The 12,672-nt window shown below is 40.7% G+C and overlaps 1 protein-coding gene across 1 annotated transcript; it reads left to right on the forward strand.

The window, feature by feature from the left end:
* Positions 1-6,255: 6,255 nt before the first annotated feature.
* On the forward strand, positions 6,256-9,827 carry RHOG (ras homolog family member G). Its single transcript, XM_009881752.1, has 2 exons — positions 6,256-6,328; positions 8,699-9,827. The coding sequence occupies exon 2, from the start codon at positions 8,720-8,722 to the stop codon at positions 9,293-9,295; it is 576 nt and encodes a 191-aa protein (XP_009880054.1). The 5' UTR covers positions 6,256-6,328; positions 8,699-8,719; the 3' UTR covers positions 9,296-9,827.
* Positions 9,828-12,672: the final 2,845 nt, after the last annotated feature.

The following is a 12,672-nucleotide window of genomic DNA, read 5'->3' on the forward strand; positions in this document are numbered from 1 at the left end:
AAGAGCGGAGCAAGGTAGTTACCTGAAATACTCTGTGCTGCGGCGTTTCAGGAGTCACAGATATCGTCTCGTTTAGCAGCTGCTACAGAGGTCTCTTTCATCAGCTTAACGGTTCTCTCCTGGAGTCACAAATTCCCAAGATCCTGTCCTGAGGCGTTCATAGCTTAACCTCAAACCCTGAGAAGCAATGCTACCTTTTAACTTGTTCTGAGCAAGAAATCTTTCTGTTTTAATTTGATGGCCCTTTGTGGTTTTTGTTGTGTGGGTTTTTTTTGTTTTTTTTTTTAAAAGGATCCAATGAATAGCTGGTATCTGTTTACTCTTTATAAACATTAGTGATTCCCATTGTATTTACTCAGAATTACAAAAAAGCTTTAAATGCTTTTGTTCTCTGTGTGTACCCTATGCTTGCAATGTGTCCCATGCTGGAGTGCGAGCGCGATGCTCATTGTGCCAGCATCATTACCTGTGTGTTCTTTGTCCCAAGCTTACATTTTGATTTTAAAAATCTTATGTTCTCTTCTGTGTCAAATGTAAAATCCATAGCATGAAGGCTCTGTTTGGCCAGGTTGCTAGTGTTCAGCTGCACACAAGTTTTTCTGTAGGGAACTTAAGTTTATGAGACATATTTGGCATTTTAGCTTACTATTTCCATAACAGAAAAGATGCTTTTAAATGTTCTTCTGAGAGGGAACTTTACAGAGGTCTTGGAAAAACAATGAAATAGGTTTGCAATTAGTAGGAGGAAACTGAATGTGCAGTTTGATTTGCTTACATAATGAGGCTGTGATTCTTTTGGAGTGCAAAGTGTTTGCACATGATTTGGTGTCATGTAAAAAAAGAGTGTTTTTTTTTTAACTTTCTTTCCTATGCCTGTATGTGTAAATCACATAGACTGCTGAGAATCTCCTTGACATTGGTAACTTCTGCTCACTTTTTAGAATTGCAATACTTGATGCAAATGAGACTGGCAAATATTGCACTGTTGTAGTGCACAAAAAAACATTTTTTGTTTGGTGTTTTTCTATTTTTTTTTTTTAAGCCCCTGGTGAAATTTGGGGGCAGAGGAAGAGAAATCAAAGAGAATGAAAACCATGTGTGGGCTTTTTTTGTTGAGGAAAAAGCTTAGATTTTTCCCAGTGTACGTGTTACCCTTCAAATACAACAGTGGCTTTGTTACAGCTTTTTTAAAAAAATAGCGTTTAGAGTGCCAATGGATGCCAGGTGACAAAAGATGATAGGAAAATAGGCTAACATTTTTTTTTCCCCCCCTTAAATAGGAATCAGGGCTGCTTTAACTGGATTTATCATTCATCCTGCAATGTGCTTAATGCGCCTCTTCACAGAACTTCATGTCTGAGGTACCGTCTGTTTGTCTTTTAACCAACAGTAATGAATAAGGCCTTGCCAGAATCTATAAAAGGTAGGAGGGATACATGTTATTCATTTCTTATGAGCTGACTGTGATACCAAGGACCTCTGCGAGTTGCTTATATCACCCAGGAGGTGTGTAGTGGATCTGGGCACAGAACACTGCAGTCCCAACAACCTTTACTGCGCTCACCCTTGAAGCACATCAGAGTCGCTTGTGTTCAAATAAATGGTGAAGCGTATCTGTCTTGATGAATCCATGTTTCTGCATGTGGTTGCAGGAGAAAAATTAAGTTTAATACACTGCAGCTTTTGATTATGGCAGGATACGTGTCACATTCATATACTGGGGATTCAGGTATCTATGGAAGTCCTAGTTTTTAGTTCCTGTATGACTGTAGCTGCACCTTGGTGTAATGTTATTTCACAGCTGTGCAGCTGTTTCACGAGCTTGTTTCTGATGCCCTTTGGAAATATTTCTTATCCAGCAAACATAATCTTGGATTCATAGAATTTCAGGTCATTGATATTTGGTCACTAATATCGTTGCTTTCCTATAAAATTTGGAGTATGGAGTGCTCGCAGTAAGAATGTTGATACACTGATGTTTATATGGTTGAGGTGCCCAAATACCTCATGTGGACCACTTTGTTTTATCTGTGGTTCTCTAAGAAATACTGCTTGCATGATAAAGCTTACGTGTGTTTCATCCCTGCAGAAAAATTTAAATCAATAAACCAATCTTTAAATCTTTAAATCAATAAACCAATTTCAGCCTAATTTGACAGGGGTGGAGGTTTTTAAAACATTATATGAAATGTTTTGGGTGGTTTCTTTTATTTCCTTGAAACAACTTTTTGCACCAAAAGGGGTAAGGCCTTTCTAGCATTCACACTGAGGGAACAACCAGTGAGAATTGTGCTCTTGCTAGGCATCAGTAATGTGCACAGGAGCTGAACCTCCAGGCAGAGCTCTGCAGAAAGCAAGCTTCCTCGATTTTGTTGTTCACGTGGAGCTCTGCATAGTGGACTGAGCAGTGCCTGCTCTGCTGCTGAAATCTGGTTTAGCTTCTTAACTTTTTTCTCCCTCTGCTGCCACTCAGGCTGTTGCAGTGTGTTTTGTTTCTCTTGCAGGTAAATGACGAGAGAAAGCAGTGTGAAAACTTTGAAGTCCAAGTAGGTCATTCATTGCTAAAGGGTATTAGGGATGGGTCTCCTATTTAACTTTTTTACTCTTTCTTGGCATGCATTCTAAAAGTCTGGCACTTGTCCATTCGTTTGGCGCTTGCCTAAAACAGTGGCGAGTAAGCTGAGCTGTTGTGGAATAGTAACACAGTCTTGATTAAATTGCTGAGAGCCCCCTTCTCTTCTCTGTCAGGCCTGGTGGCTAAGATGAATGCAAGAAAAATCTTTTATCTCCTTTGCATGGGTGAAGATGGTAGGATATACTTTGAACTGCCTTATCTACCCAATTCATTGTTTAAAGTTTCCGCCTGACTTCATGTATCAGACAGACAGAATGAATCATCTGTGATGTAGTTTTTGTTACTGAAAGATGAGCAATTAAGTCATTGAGACTTCTTAACTTCTGCTTGCTCCTGATAAAGCAGTATCAAACTCCTGAGCCTACGAAACGGGGAGGGGTTGATCAAAGGTGGTGGCTGAACAGAACAACACAGGTCAGTACAAGTGATTTTGGCTGAACTTCTAGTGTATTTTCTGCTAATTTTTGGCCAAAATGGAGCCCTATCCAAACTGGAAAGAGAGATATGGAAGACCTGACAAACTGTGAAAATTAGGTTATCAATGAGCAATATCAAAGCTGAAATTGACCTAACAATGAGGTATCTGGTGTTGATGTAGCAAGGGCAGAGGCATATCCTGCTAAGAAGTAGTTCCTCTGCCAAGAATTTTTCAGTTTAGGAATTATGAAAAGCATACATCTAGAAAGCCCCAGAAGAATTCAGGTTCATGTTTCCTCTCTGTTTTCTGTCACTGTTTTCTCCTTACTCTCAGCAGACAGGGAACTCTCCTTCAAAAGTATTAAAGGGAAGAAGATCTAGAAGTTTTTTCTCTCCCACAAAAAAAAAAAAAAAAGATGCAATGTGAAGATATTCTGTGATTTCACTTATGACAATTTTGTGGAGAGGGGGAGTGGAATCTCAGTAGTCCCCAGCAGATGTCCCGTTGGGTTACAGGAGAGCAAGCTGTCCATGTTAATGATACCAGAAAATATGTAATTAGGTCAGAATAGAAGCAGCTCTCCAGAAAATGTCTCGACATGTCAATTGAAATTTTGCACATTCCAAAGGAAGTACCAGGTGTGCAGGCAGCGAAGGCAGACTTTGTAGCATCTTCTGAGAAGGAAACTAACCCAAACAGCAATGCCAGTTTTCTAATTCAAAGGTACTAGTGGATGAGATAGAAATAATTCTCATCTGTGTATTTTTGCACAACGCTTCTTTGTGGGGTGGCTGGGTTTGGGTGGTTTTTTTTTTTTTATTCTTTGAAAATTTTGCTGTAACTGCTAGAACTCTTTATGTTCTAGTGATCTTCCACGTTAATTGTAACGAAAGTCCTTTCTCTGGCAGGAATAGCAACCAGAATCACCTCTCACTGCTTTGGACTTTCCGTTCATCCCTTTCTCTTGCCGAGTAACCTTTAAACTTGGCTTTGAAGCTTGTGCTGAGCTTTCTGTTTCTAAATTCTAAGTCTTGTTTTTGATGTGTTGGCGTGTTAATCTGTATTTTTGTCTTTTTCAGTTCTTGTTACCTGTTGTATGTGGAGTTTTTCTCTCTAAAGTTTTCCCCAAAAATTCTTTTGAAGCTCACCAAAAAAAAAAACCCCAAACAAACCCTAAACCAATTTTCCGGCTCTGGGTAATGTTTGTTTGTAATTTTGTTTTCAGAGTATGGTTGGGTTTTTTTCAGCATATATTTATATTCAAATAGCGTGCAGTGCCAGCTCCAAGGGTGCTTGAGAAATAGAAAGAATTTTCCATGCAAATTTGAACCCTTCTTGCTGTCTTATAAGAGTTTTATTGCTAGGCAAATTGTTTACAAGAAAAAATTATAAATAGAGACCTTATACATTTTGAACAAGGTGATATGTGGATTTAATAGAAAAGGCCTGATGGAGGTAATATTATTTGTTTGGTTGTGGCTTAAATTAAAAAAACCCAAACCTTTGTCTTCCATATGTAGATCTTTAACCAAACTATACCTGCTTACAACATTCAGGTTTCTGGAGTGTAGGAGCTTCTTTCTACTCTTTTTTTAAATTATTAATTTATCTAAAATTTGTGTTTCAGTACTAAATCAAGTGTATCCTGGTGTGCATTTGTTTTTCTATGTTGCATATCCTGTGTGATTCCTTTCAGATAAGAGAACCTGCTTTAAAGGAGCCCTGCAGAGAAGCATACTTAAGCTTACAAGCTCTTTCATTGTATTTGTGTAGTTCCTACTTAGCCTGATGCATGTTTGCATGGAGTTATTTCCTATTGCAAATGTTGCTCTTCTAAAATCCAAGCCCTAGTCAGGTAATTCAAGATACGAATGTCATGAAAGAGCATTTGTGTTCCAGGCTTTTTTGCTACCTTACTACTGTTCTCTGACTTGAAAGCTTTGATGACCTCTTAAATAAAACCCCAACAAAATAATCTTTGAGTAACACTTTCATTAGAAATTTTAAGTTGGGTTTTATCAAGCTACTTTAGCTGCTGGTGGTACAGGATACACGTGGCTTTGTAATTTACCAATATATGAAACTACCTCCATTGTCTTACAATATTGAGGCAGTGACCCTCCAGATATTAGTGCCTGGGGTGTGCAGGTAGGGCTGCAATTCTGGGATACCCTGTCTTTCTGTGAAAAGCTCTGGACAGAAATGCATAGAGGTGTAAGCCCGTGGGGGAGCTCATGGTTTGTGTTTTAAAGAGACATCTGTTTTCAAGTCTTTGCAATTTGTTTATTTTATCAGTTAAGAACTAGGCATATAAAAGGCCTCGTGTATCGTGTTCTCCAAGACTTTTGTTGCTATAGCTGAATTTTTATTGCACATATCCAACTGACTTAGTTCTGCCATCCATGTGATGTCATGTGTTATTGGCTGATCAAAATAGCAGCCTGTTGCATAGGTAGTTCATTTGGAAAAAAACTTTTGCTCTGGAATTGTTGGTCACCAGTAAGGTTTCTGGCACAGCATCTTCTAGTACTTCAGTGGTTTGAAGTAAATGCAGGAATAAGCTTTAAAACCTGCTCTCTGTGCTGCAATCCAGGGATGCTTTGGCAGATACATATGGTGTTCCTCCCCCGTGATTCATTCCTACCGTATGCCACCACTGGCTTGGTTGTACCAACACAGTTGGTTGTGGTACTACTCGGTAAACTGGATGAAGCAACTCCTCACCCTTTTTTCATGGCTGAGGAGGTGGCCTGCTACCTGGGTGGGAAGGGGAACCAGCTTTTGGAAATGTCTGAAGGCAGCCTTGCTGCTGGAGAGAACATGGCAGTGTCTCAAAGCAGGTGTTGATCTTCCCTACAGGGAGAGCAGCAGTAGAGACTAGGATAGTGAGTTACAGTTGCATCTTCAAGTACAACAGTGTTATGGGATTAAAATGCATCCGCTCTTCTGTCACTGTTTGCTTGTAGCACTTAGACCTTTTGTGTTCAGAAATGTTATGTTGTAGTATATGCTGCCAGTAGCAGTGTTCAACCTCTATTAATAATATACTAAATGTTTAATTTGTAATGATTTAAGTAATTTAATATTAATAGGAGTTTCAACTTTGGGGTTTGCAAAAATGCAAGAAACATTTCTAAGAATCTAATTTGACAGAACTTACCTATATATTTTCTCCTTCTTTCTACCACCCCCTCCTCCCCCCAGCCCTGTTAAATGAAAATCTTGGTGCAGTTGTTCTGGAATAATACATGCAGTCCTGCTGTCAGCTTCTGCTGGTCAGTGCTGTTCTTCAGTTTACTACTTACTTTTACAATATACAGTTGCATATGCATCTCTACATTTGACTGGGGCCTTCACAGAATCACAGCATCACAGAATCACAGAATTTTCAGAGTTGGAAGGGACCTCTAGAGATCATCTAGTCCAACTCCCATGCTAAAGCAGGATTGCATAGAGCACATTACTCGGGACTGCATCCAGGCAGGTTTTGAAAATCTCCAGAGAAGGGGACTCCACCCCCTCCCTGGGCAGCCTGTGCCACTGCTCTGTCACCCGAACTGTAAAGAAGTTTTTCCGTGTATTGGAGCGGAACTTCCTATGTTCCAACTTGTGCCCATTGCCCTTCATCCTGTCACTGGGAACCACCGAGAAGAGTGTGGCTCCGTCCTTCTTCAACCCACCCTTTAGATATTTGTAAGCAATAATAAGGTCTCCCCTCAGCCTTCTCTTCTCCAGGCTAAAGAGTCGCAGCTCTCTCAGCCTTTCTTCATAAGGGAGATGTTCCAATCCCTCAGTCATCTTGGTTGCCCTTCGCTGGACTCTCCAGCAGTTCCCTGTCCCTCTTGAACTGAGGAGCCCAAAACTGGACACAGTATTCCAGTTGTGGCCTCACCAGTGCCGAGTAGAGGGGGAGAATGACCTCCCTCAACCTAATGGTCACACTCTTCCCTATGCATCCTCTTGAAACGGGATGATTGATTTCTTTTATGTATGATGAAACTCACATGTATGCTTTTCTGCCAAAGCTCAAAAGTACTTGCCAGATTTCATTTCAGGTGATTCATGTTGTTTTAGAAATGTAATTCCTGCCATTTTCAAAAAGGATAAACTGCTTCTGTGTCGTCCTCCCACAAATTCTTACACTCCAATGTCCTACAGGGTCTTTCTGGGGCAAGGTTTCTGCACCGTTTCCCACCACTGATTGGTTTTCAGTAGTGCGTGTGTACAAACACTGATATTCCCTTAAGCACCATATGTCGTAGTAACCGCAGTTGATATCACTCAAGTTGCCTGTTGCAGCTTTGTGCCAAAGTCTATTTTCATGTAGTGTGGTGTGCTCCCAATGGGAAGAGAGCAGTACGTGGATACAGATAAAGACTTTGTCAGAATGGACGAAGCTGAGACTTAAATGGTAATGAGTTGTTGATTTGTTTGGATGGTCTTGAAGAGGAAGTTGGAGGGAGGGGGTTTAATGACTTTTATAAGGGAACTACTTCGCTATTGCTAATTTTCTGTGTGTTCCCTTTGCTATTTTGATGGTGTTGGAGCTGTGGTCTTTCTGGAATATGCAATATAGTTCCTCCCACTATTTGTTTCTGCTGTTTGAATCAGTGTATTTGCTGCTGGTTGCAAGTTGAGGATTACTGCTAGTACCTCAAAGGCATTTGGGTGAGAAGGCAGATGCAAGTTTCTTCTTGTTCAGGCTAGCAGTGTAAGCTCCAGCATACAACAAAGGACTGCTTGTAGGTGTTCCATGCTATTTTCAAAGCTCGTGCTGTTCATGCAATGGAAGTTTAGAATGAGTTGAGTTTTAGGCTGCATCCATTTGGTTATCGAACCTGCTCTTTATGTATCAGGAAAGGAATAGGGAAGCCTTTAGGTGTCAGCTGTTTGATTGCTGATATTCTACAGCATGTACTTTTTTTAATTCTCAGTGTAAGCTTTCTTTATTGTAGCTGAAGCCTATTAAGTTCTGCTTGTTCTGTCACTGATTAGTGAGAATAATCTGTTCTTGGCTTCTCTAGAAAAATTCTTTATTCTAATCTGGGTACTATGGCTAGTTATATTTTGAAGAATAGCTTTTCTTGTGTGTGCTGCTTTCTGAACCTTTTATCTGCTCCCCTCTAAATAATGCAGTTTCTTAAGGTCTGATTCATCCTGAGTTGAGTGAATTATTACAGTAAACAGTAGCAGTGCAGCCCAGCAATAGGTATCTTGCTTTATTATATAATTTTTGGACCTTTCTTTGTGGTAAACTGTTCAGGCAGTAGACTATGTAGACAAGAAGTGTGAATCTTGGAGAGGGGGTGTGTGTGAACCTACAAATGACAGTATCTTATTACTAGGTCTGAGGTCATGATCCCTTTCCACTTGCAGGTACCTCTAAAGGCTTGTCCCTTTGCCTGTGGGAAACTGTCTGGCAGTAAGGCAAGACTGTGGGAATTTGGCTAACTTGTGCTTACGTGGTTGGAATGCAGCCAGTTCTCTCCACTTATTGCATCTCCATTTCACTACTGTCCTTCTAGCCTGTGAGCTCTTCATAATGGCTTCTGAGTGTGTCTAGCTGTGATAAGAAGTTGTTAGCAATATTACAACCACTATTGTTGAGTGTTCTTTTCCTAACTTTTTTTTCTTGCTTTGTGCAGGAGTTTGTTTCTGGGTAAAGAATGCAGACTATAAAGTGCGTAGTTGTTGGAGATGGCGCTGTGGGAAAAACTTGTCTTCTCATCAGCTATACCACCAATGCCTTCCCTGAAGAGTACATCCCTACTGTGTTTGACAACTACAGTGCCCAAATGACGGTTGATGGCCGGACAGTAAGCCTGAATCTCTGGGACACTGCAGGCCAGGAGGAATATGATCGCCTGCGCACACTCTCGTATCCTCAAACCAATGTATTTGTCATCTGTTTCTCCATTGGTAGTCCCTCTTCCTATGCAAATGTGAGGCACAAATGGCATCCTGAAGTTTCTCACCACTGTCCAAATGTTCCCATTCTTTTAGTGGGCACGAAGAGAGACTTGAGAAATGACCTGGAAACAGTTAAAAAGTTGAAAGAGCAAAGCTTGGCTCCCACTACCCCGCAGCAGGGAACTTCGCTGGCTAAACAAATTGGAGCAGTCAAATATTTGGAGTGCTCAGCATTGAATCAGGAGGGTGTTCGGGAGGTGTTTGCTGAAGCTGTGCGTGCAGTTCTGTATCCTGTGACAAAGAAGAACACAAGAAAATGTGTCTTATTGTAGTTACCTCAGGTGATGGATGTTCAAAGTTGAATATCGTCTAGAACCTTGGAGGGCTTTTTAATGAGTTATATTGAAGATTTGCATCTTGCACTAACAGCTCTAAGCAGAAGTGGTTTATGCAACGAATGTTCTTGCAGTCTTACTGCTTCAGGGAAACCAAAACAGAACAGATTTTTTTTCCCAACTGAGAGGTCAAATACCTACTTTTAATTTCTAAAATTCCAGTCTCCAGCTTCTCTGGGGATCACTTGGCTTCTGCCTGTATTTAGTGGAGGAAAATATAAGAAGGGACTTCTTTGAAGCCAGACTTCTTTACTAGATAGCCATCAGTTACTAGATTTGCTGAAAAGCACAAATTCTGATAACTTTGCTTTAAGCTTAGCTGCTGCTTTTCCCATCTCTTACTGATCGAATTGTTTTACAAACAGAAGTCTGGCTGTCCAGTTGTCTTAATTCATCAATTCGAAGCTTGAAAACAATTTGTTTACATGCAAAAAATCCTGAAATAATTACTGAGATTCACCTTATAGTGAACTGTGATCATTTACATGAAGAGTTAGCATAAGACATGTTTAATGCAATAAGCAAGACCCAGGGAATGCCTGCAATGATTCTATTAATAGAAGCAGGAGCTGATTTCTCCTGATGTAAGAAACTTAGGATAATGATGAATCACTTGAGTGATTTTCATACTGTTGAATTGGAGAGGTGGAAGAGTAGTTTAGATGCAAGTTTTCCACAGTCATCTAAACTGAGATTTTATTTCGCTTTCCAAAGAGACTTTGCACCCTGAGAGTAAAGTTAACAGTTACCTGTTTGGACTGACTGAGGTAGTTGGGATGACACTTCTCAAAACGAGATTTTCAGTGTGATCCCTTTGATGAATCTCAGAGACTTGATAGCAGCCCATTTGCTCTTGAGGAAGTCATTGCTTTGCTTCCTTATGTTCTTGGGGCCTGAGATTTTTACAGCAAATTCCTTTGTTGTTTTTCTGGGAGAACACAGACAGAAAATTCAGAGGTTCTATTTACAGGAACCAGGAATGCTCGTTTCTTCCTGGTAACTCACTGATTGTTTCAGTTAAACGTGTAATCGTTAGCCAGTCACTGGATAGGTTTACCTGGGCAGTTTTCTCCTCTCTACTAAGTGATCAGTTGTTATAAACTCTTTTAACTCAAGTTCTATTTATATACTTTTTAACTTTCTTTAGCAGCTCGAGTGCGTGGCAGCTGGCTTTTATTTTCAGGATGTGCACTGTTCTTTGTGTGATTCTGCGACCAGCTGAGGAGCGAGCGCATGAAACCTTCCTTAGACTTAACTGTACAGCTTGGTGGTATGAGAGCAGCATGCTGCAAAGATACTTTGTTTGAAACCAATGGTGCTGGACTGGGCTTTGTTGTCTGAAGTTGGCAGTGCTGTCTTTGTCCAGATGCAGCCTCAACTGGTAATTCACAACTTGCTTTCTTGTGATTCCCACACATGCAAAAATGCACTGGTGTCTACCCTGGAGAGAAAAGAACATAATTTTAGCATGATAACAGAAAACGTATCAATAGGGTTATTAGGGGTCTTGTGTTAATTTGACCTTGCTTTATCTGATACGGTAGATAGAAACATTTGTATTTGTGCCGTAATCCCCCTCTTTGAAGAGGATGTGCCTTTCTTCAGCTGGTGTAACTGATGCTGACGCTAACTGCAATTTTTGTATATCTGAGGTATGCTTGCGCTCGTATTGCTTCAGCAAACTGCAACCCATAGATTATAAACTGCAGTTAATCCAAATACTGGTATATGTGGAACACTGAGTTCCAAACATTGCCTGACCGCCAGCGACACCAAACCACCCATGTGCGTGATGTTTGCAGAAGCTTAGAGACTCTGCCTATTTTTCTTCACCAAGTGCCATTGCCTAGAGTGGCTGCAATCAGAGAAGTGCTGTTCCAGCTGTGGTTCCTGCTACAGTGCCCTGCAGGCTGCTGGGGCGCAGGAGCATTTTGGCGAGGTAACCTCTACTCACTACGTTCTGCCTTTCCTTTAGTAGTAGGCCTTCAGTGTGGGCTTGACTTCCAGGCAGCAATTAACCCCGTGCCTTGTAATTCAAGATTGTTTTCTGTAGGTAAATTTTGGTAACCGAGTAAATAGAATTTATTATATTTAAAATGTATTTATTTAAGCCAGTGCACATGGTTTTTTTTTAACGCTGGTCAGGTCTAAATCAACTGTTTAGTTACCCTGGTGCAAGCCCATAACCTTTGCTTCATTCAGAGATGTACTTTAAAAAGCTTGTGATTTATTTGAACTGCTCTTAAATAGACTTTTAATTTCAACAACAGGCACCTCTTTTTTGTTGCTACATATATTTGCAATTTGTACTGAAGCTACTACTGTTTTCAAAAGTTTTTACTTTTTTACATACTGAAATCTGTTAGTTCTGCATTTTATGTGGTTATTCCTAACTGGATTACGATTAATTTTGTGGAGCAGAAATCCTGTTAGCAAGTATTATTGCACACCGTTCCCCCTCCTGGTTTCTGTAGGCTTGCGGAGCAGCCATCCTGGTGTTAACTGGAAGAGGGTATGGCGAGATAAAATTCAACTAATTAATCAATTTATTTGAATTGGTTATGTTATGCTAGAACACTTTACCCCCACCCAGATTACTTAATAAATGGATTGCACAACAGTGCTGAGGAGAGTAACACGCTAATGATGAAAATGAGGAGAATAACATAATGATGAAAATGAGCAGAAAGTGAACTTTGAACACCATCAAAAACTTCTCACTGACTTTGGAGGACCTTGTTAGTAGTCATTTAGATGCCTGGTATTGCTGTTGCTTTCTGCCAGGAGCAGAAGTCCTGCCAGATGCCAGCTAGTTTCCTTCAGCCTCTGCTTTTCACGGGAATGAGCTTCGGGAGTGCATGGATCCGAGGAGCTTTTTCATTCAGCGGGCATTCTCAGTGTGGGATCTTCCCCCCCCTCCTTGGTGCATTTTGTTGTAATTAGTCCAGTGCTTCAGTCTCCAGTCCATTCCCTTCCTCCCACACCTTTGGTTTTCCCTCTGGGCACGTAACACATACAGACCTCATGCAATCCTGGCTGGATTTTGTCCATTTTCGGGAGACCAGAAGACCCTGGTGAAGCTCTGTGGCTTTCCCCAGCTGTTGGAAGATTCCTCAGTTTGTTACTGAACAGAAGCGTGGTGTGCATGTCTTCATTCACGGAAGAGACTCTATGTGAAGAGACTGATTTTAATCTTTCAGTTTGTGAATGATTCCTGCAATACTTTCTCTCTCTCTTTTCTCTCTTTTCTCTCTTCTCTCTCTCTCTCTCTCTTCTCTCTCTCTCTCTTTTCTCTCTCTCTCTCTCTTCTCTCT

The sequence above is a fragment of the Charadrius vociferus genome, unplaced genomic scaffold (genome assembly GCF_000708025.1).
Source record: "Charadrius vociferus isolate BGI_N301 unplaced genomic scaffold, ASM70802v2 scaffold472, whole genome shotgun sequence".
Taxonomy (NCBI): domain Eukaryota; kingdom Metazoa; phylum Chordata; class Aves; order Charadriiformes; family Charadriidae; genus Charadrius; species Charadrius vociferus.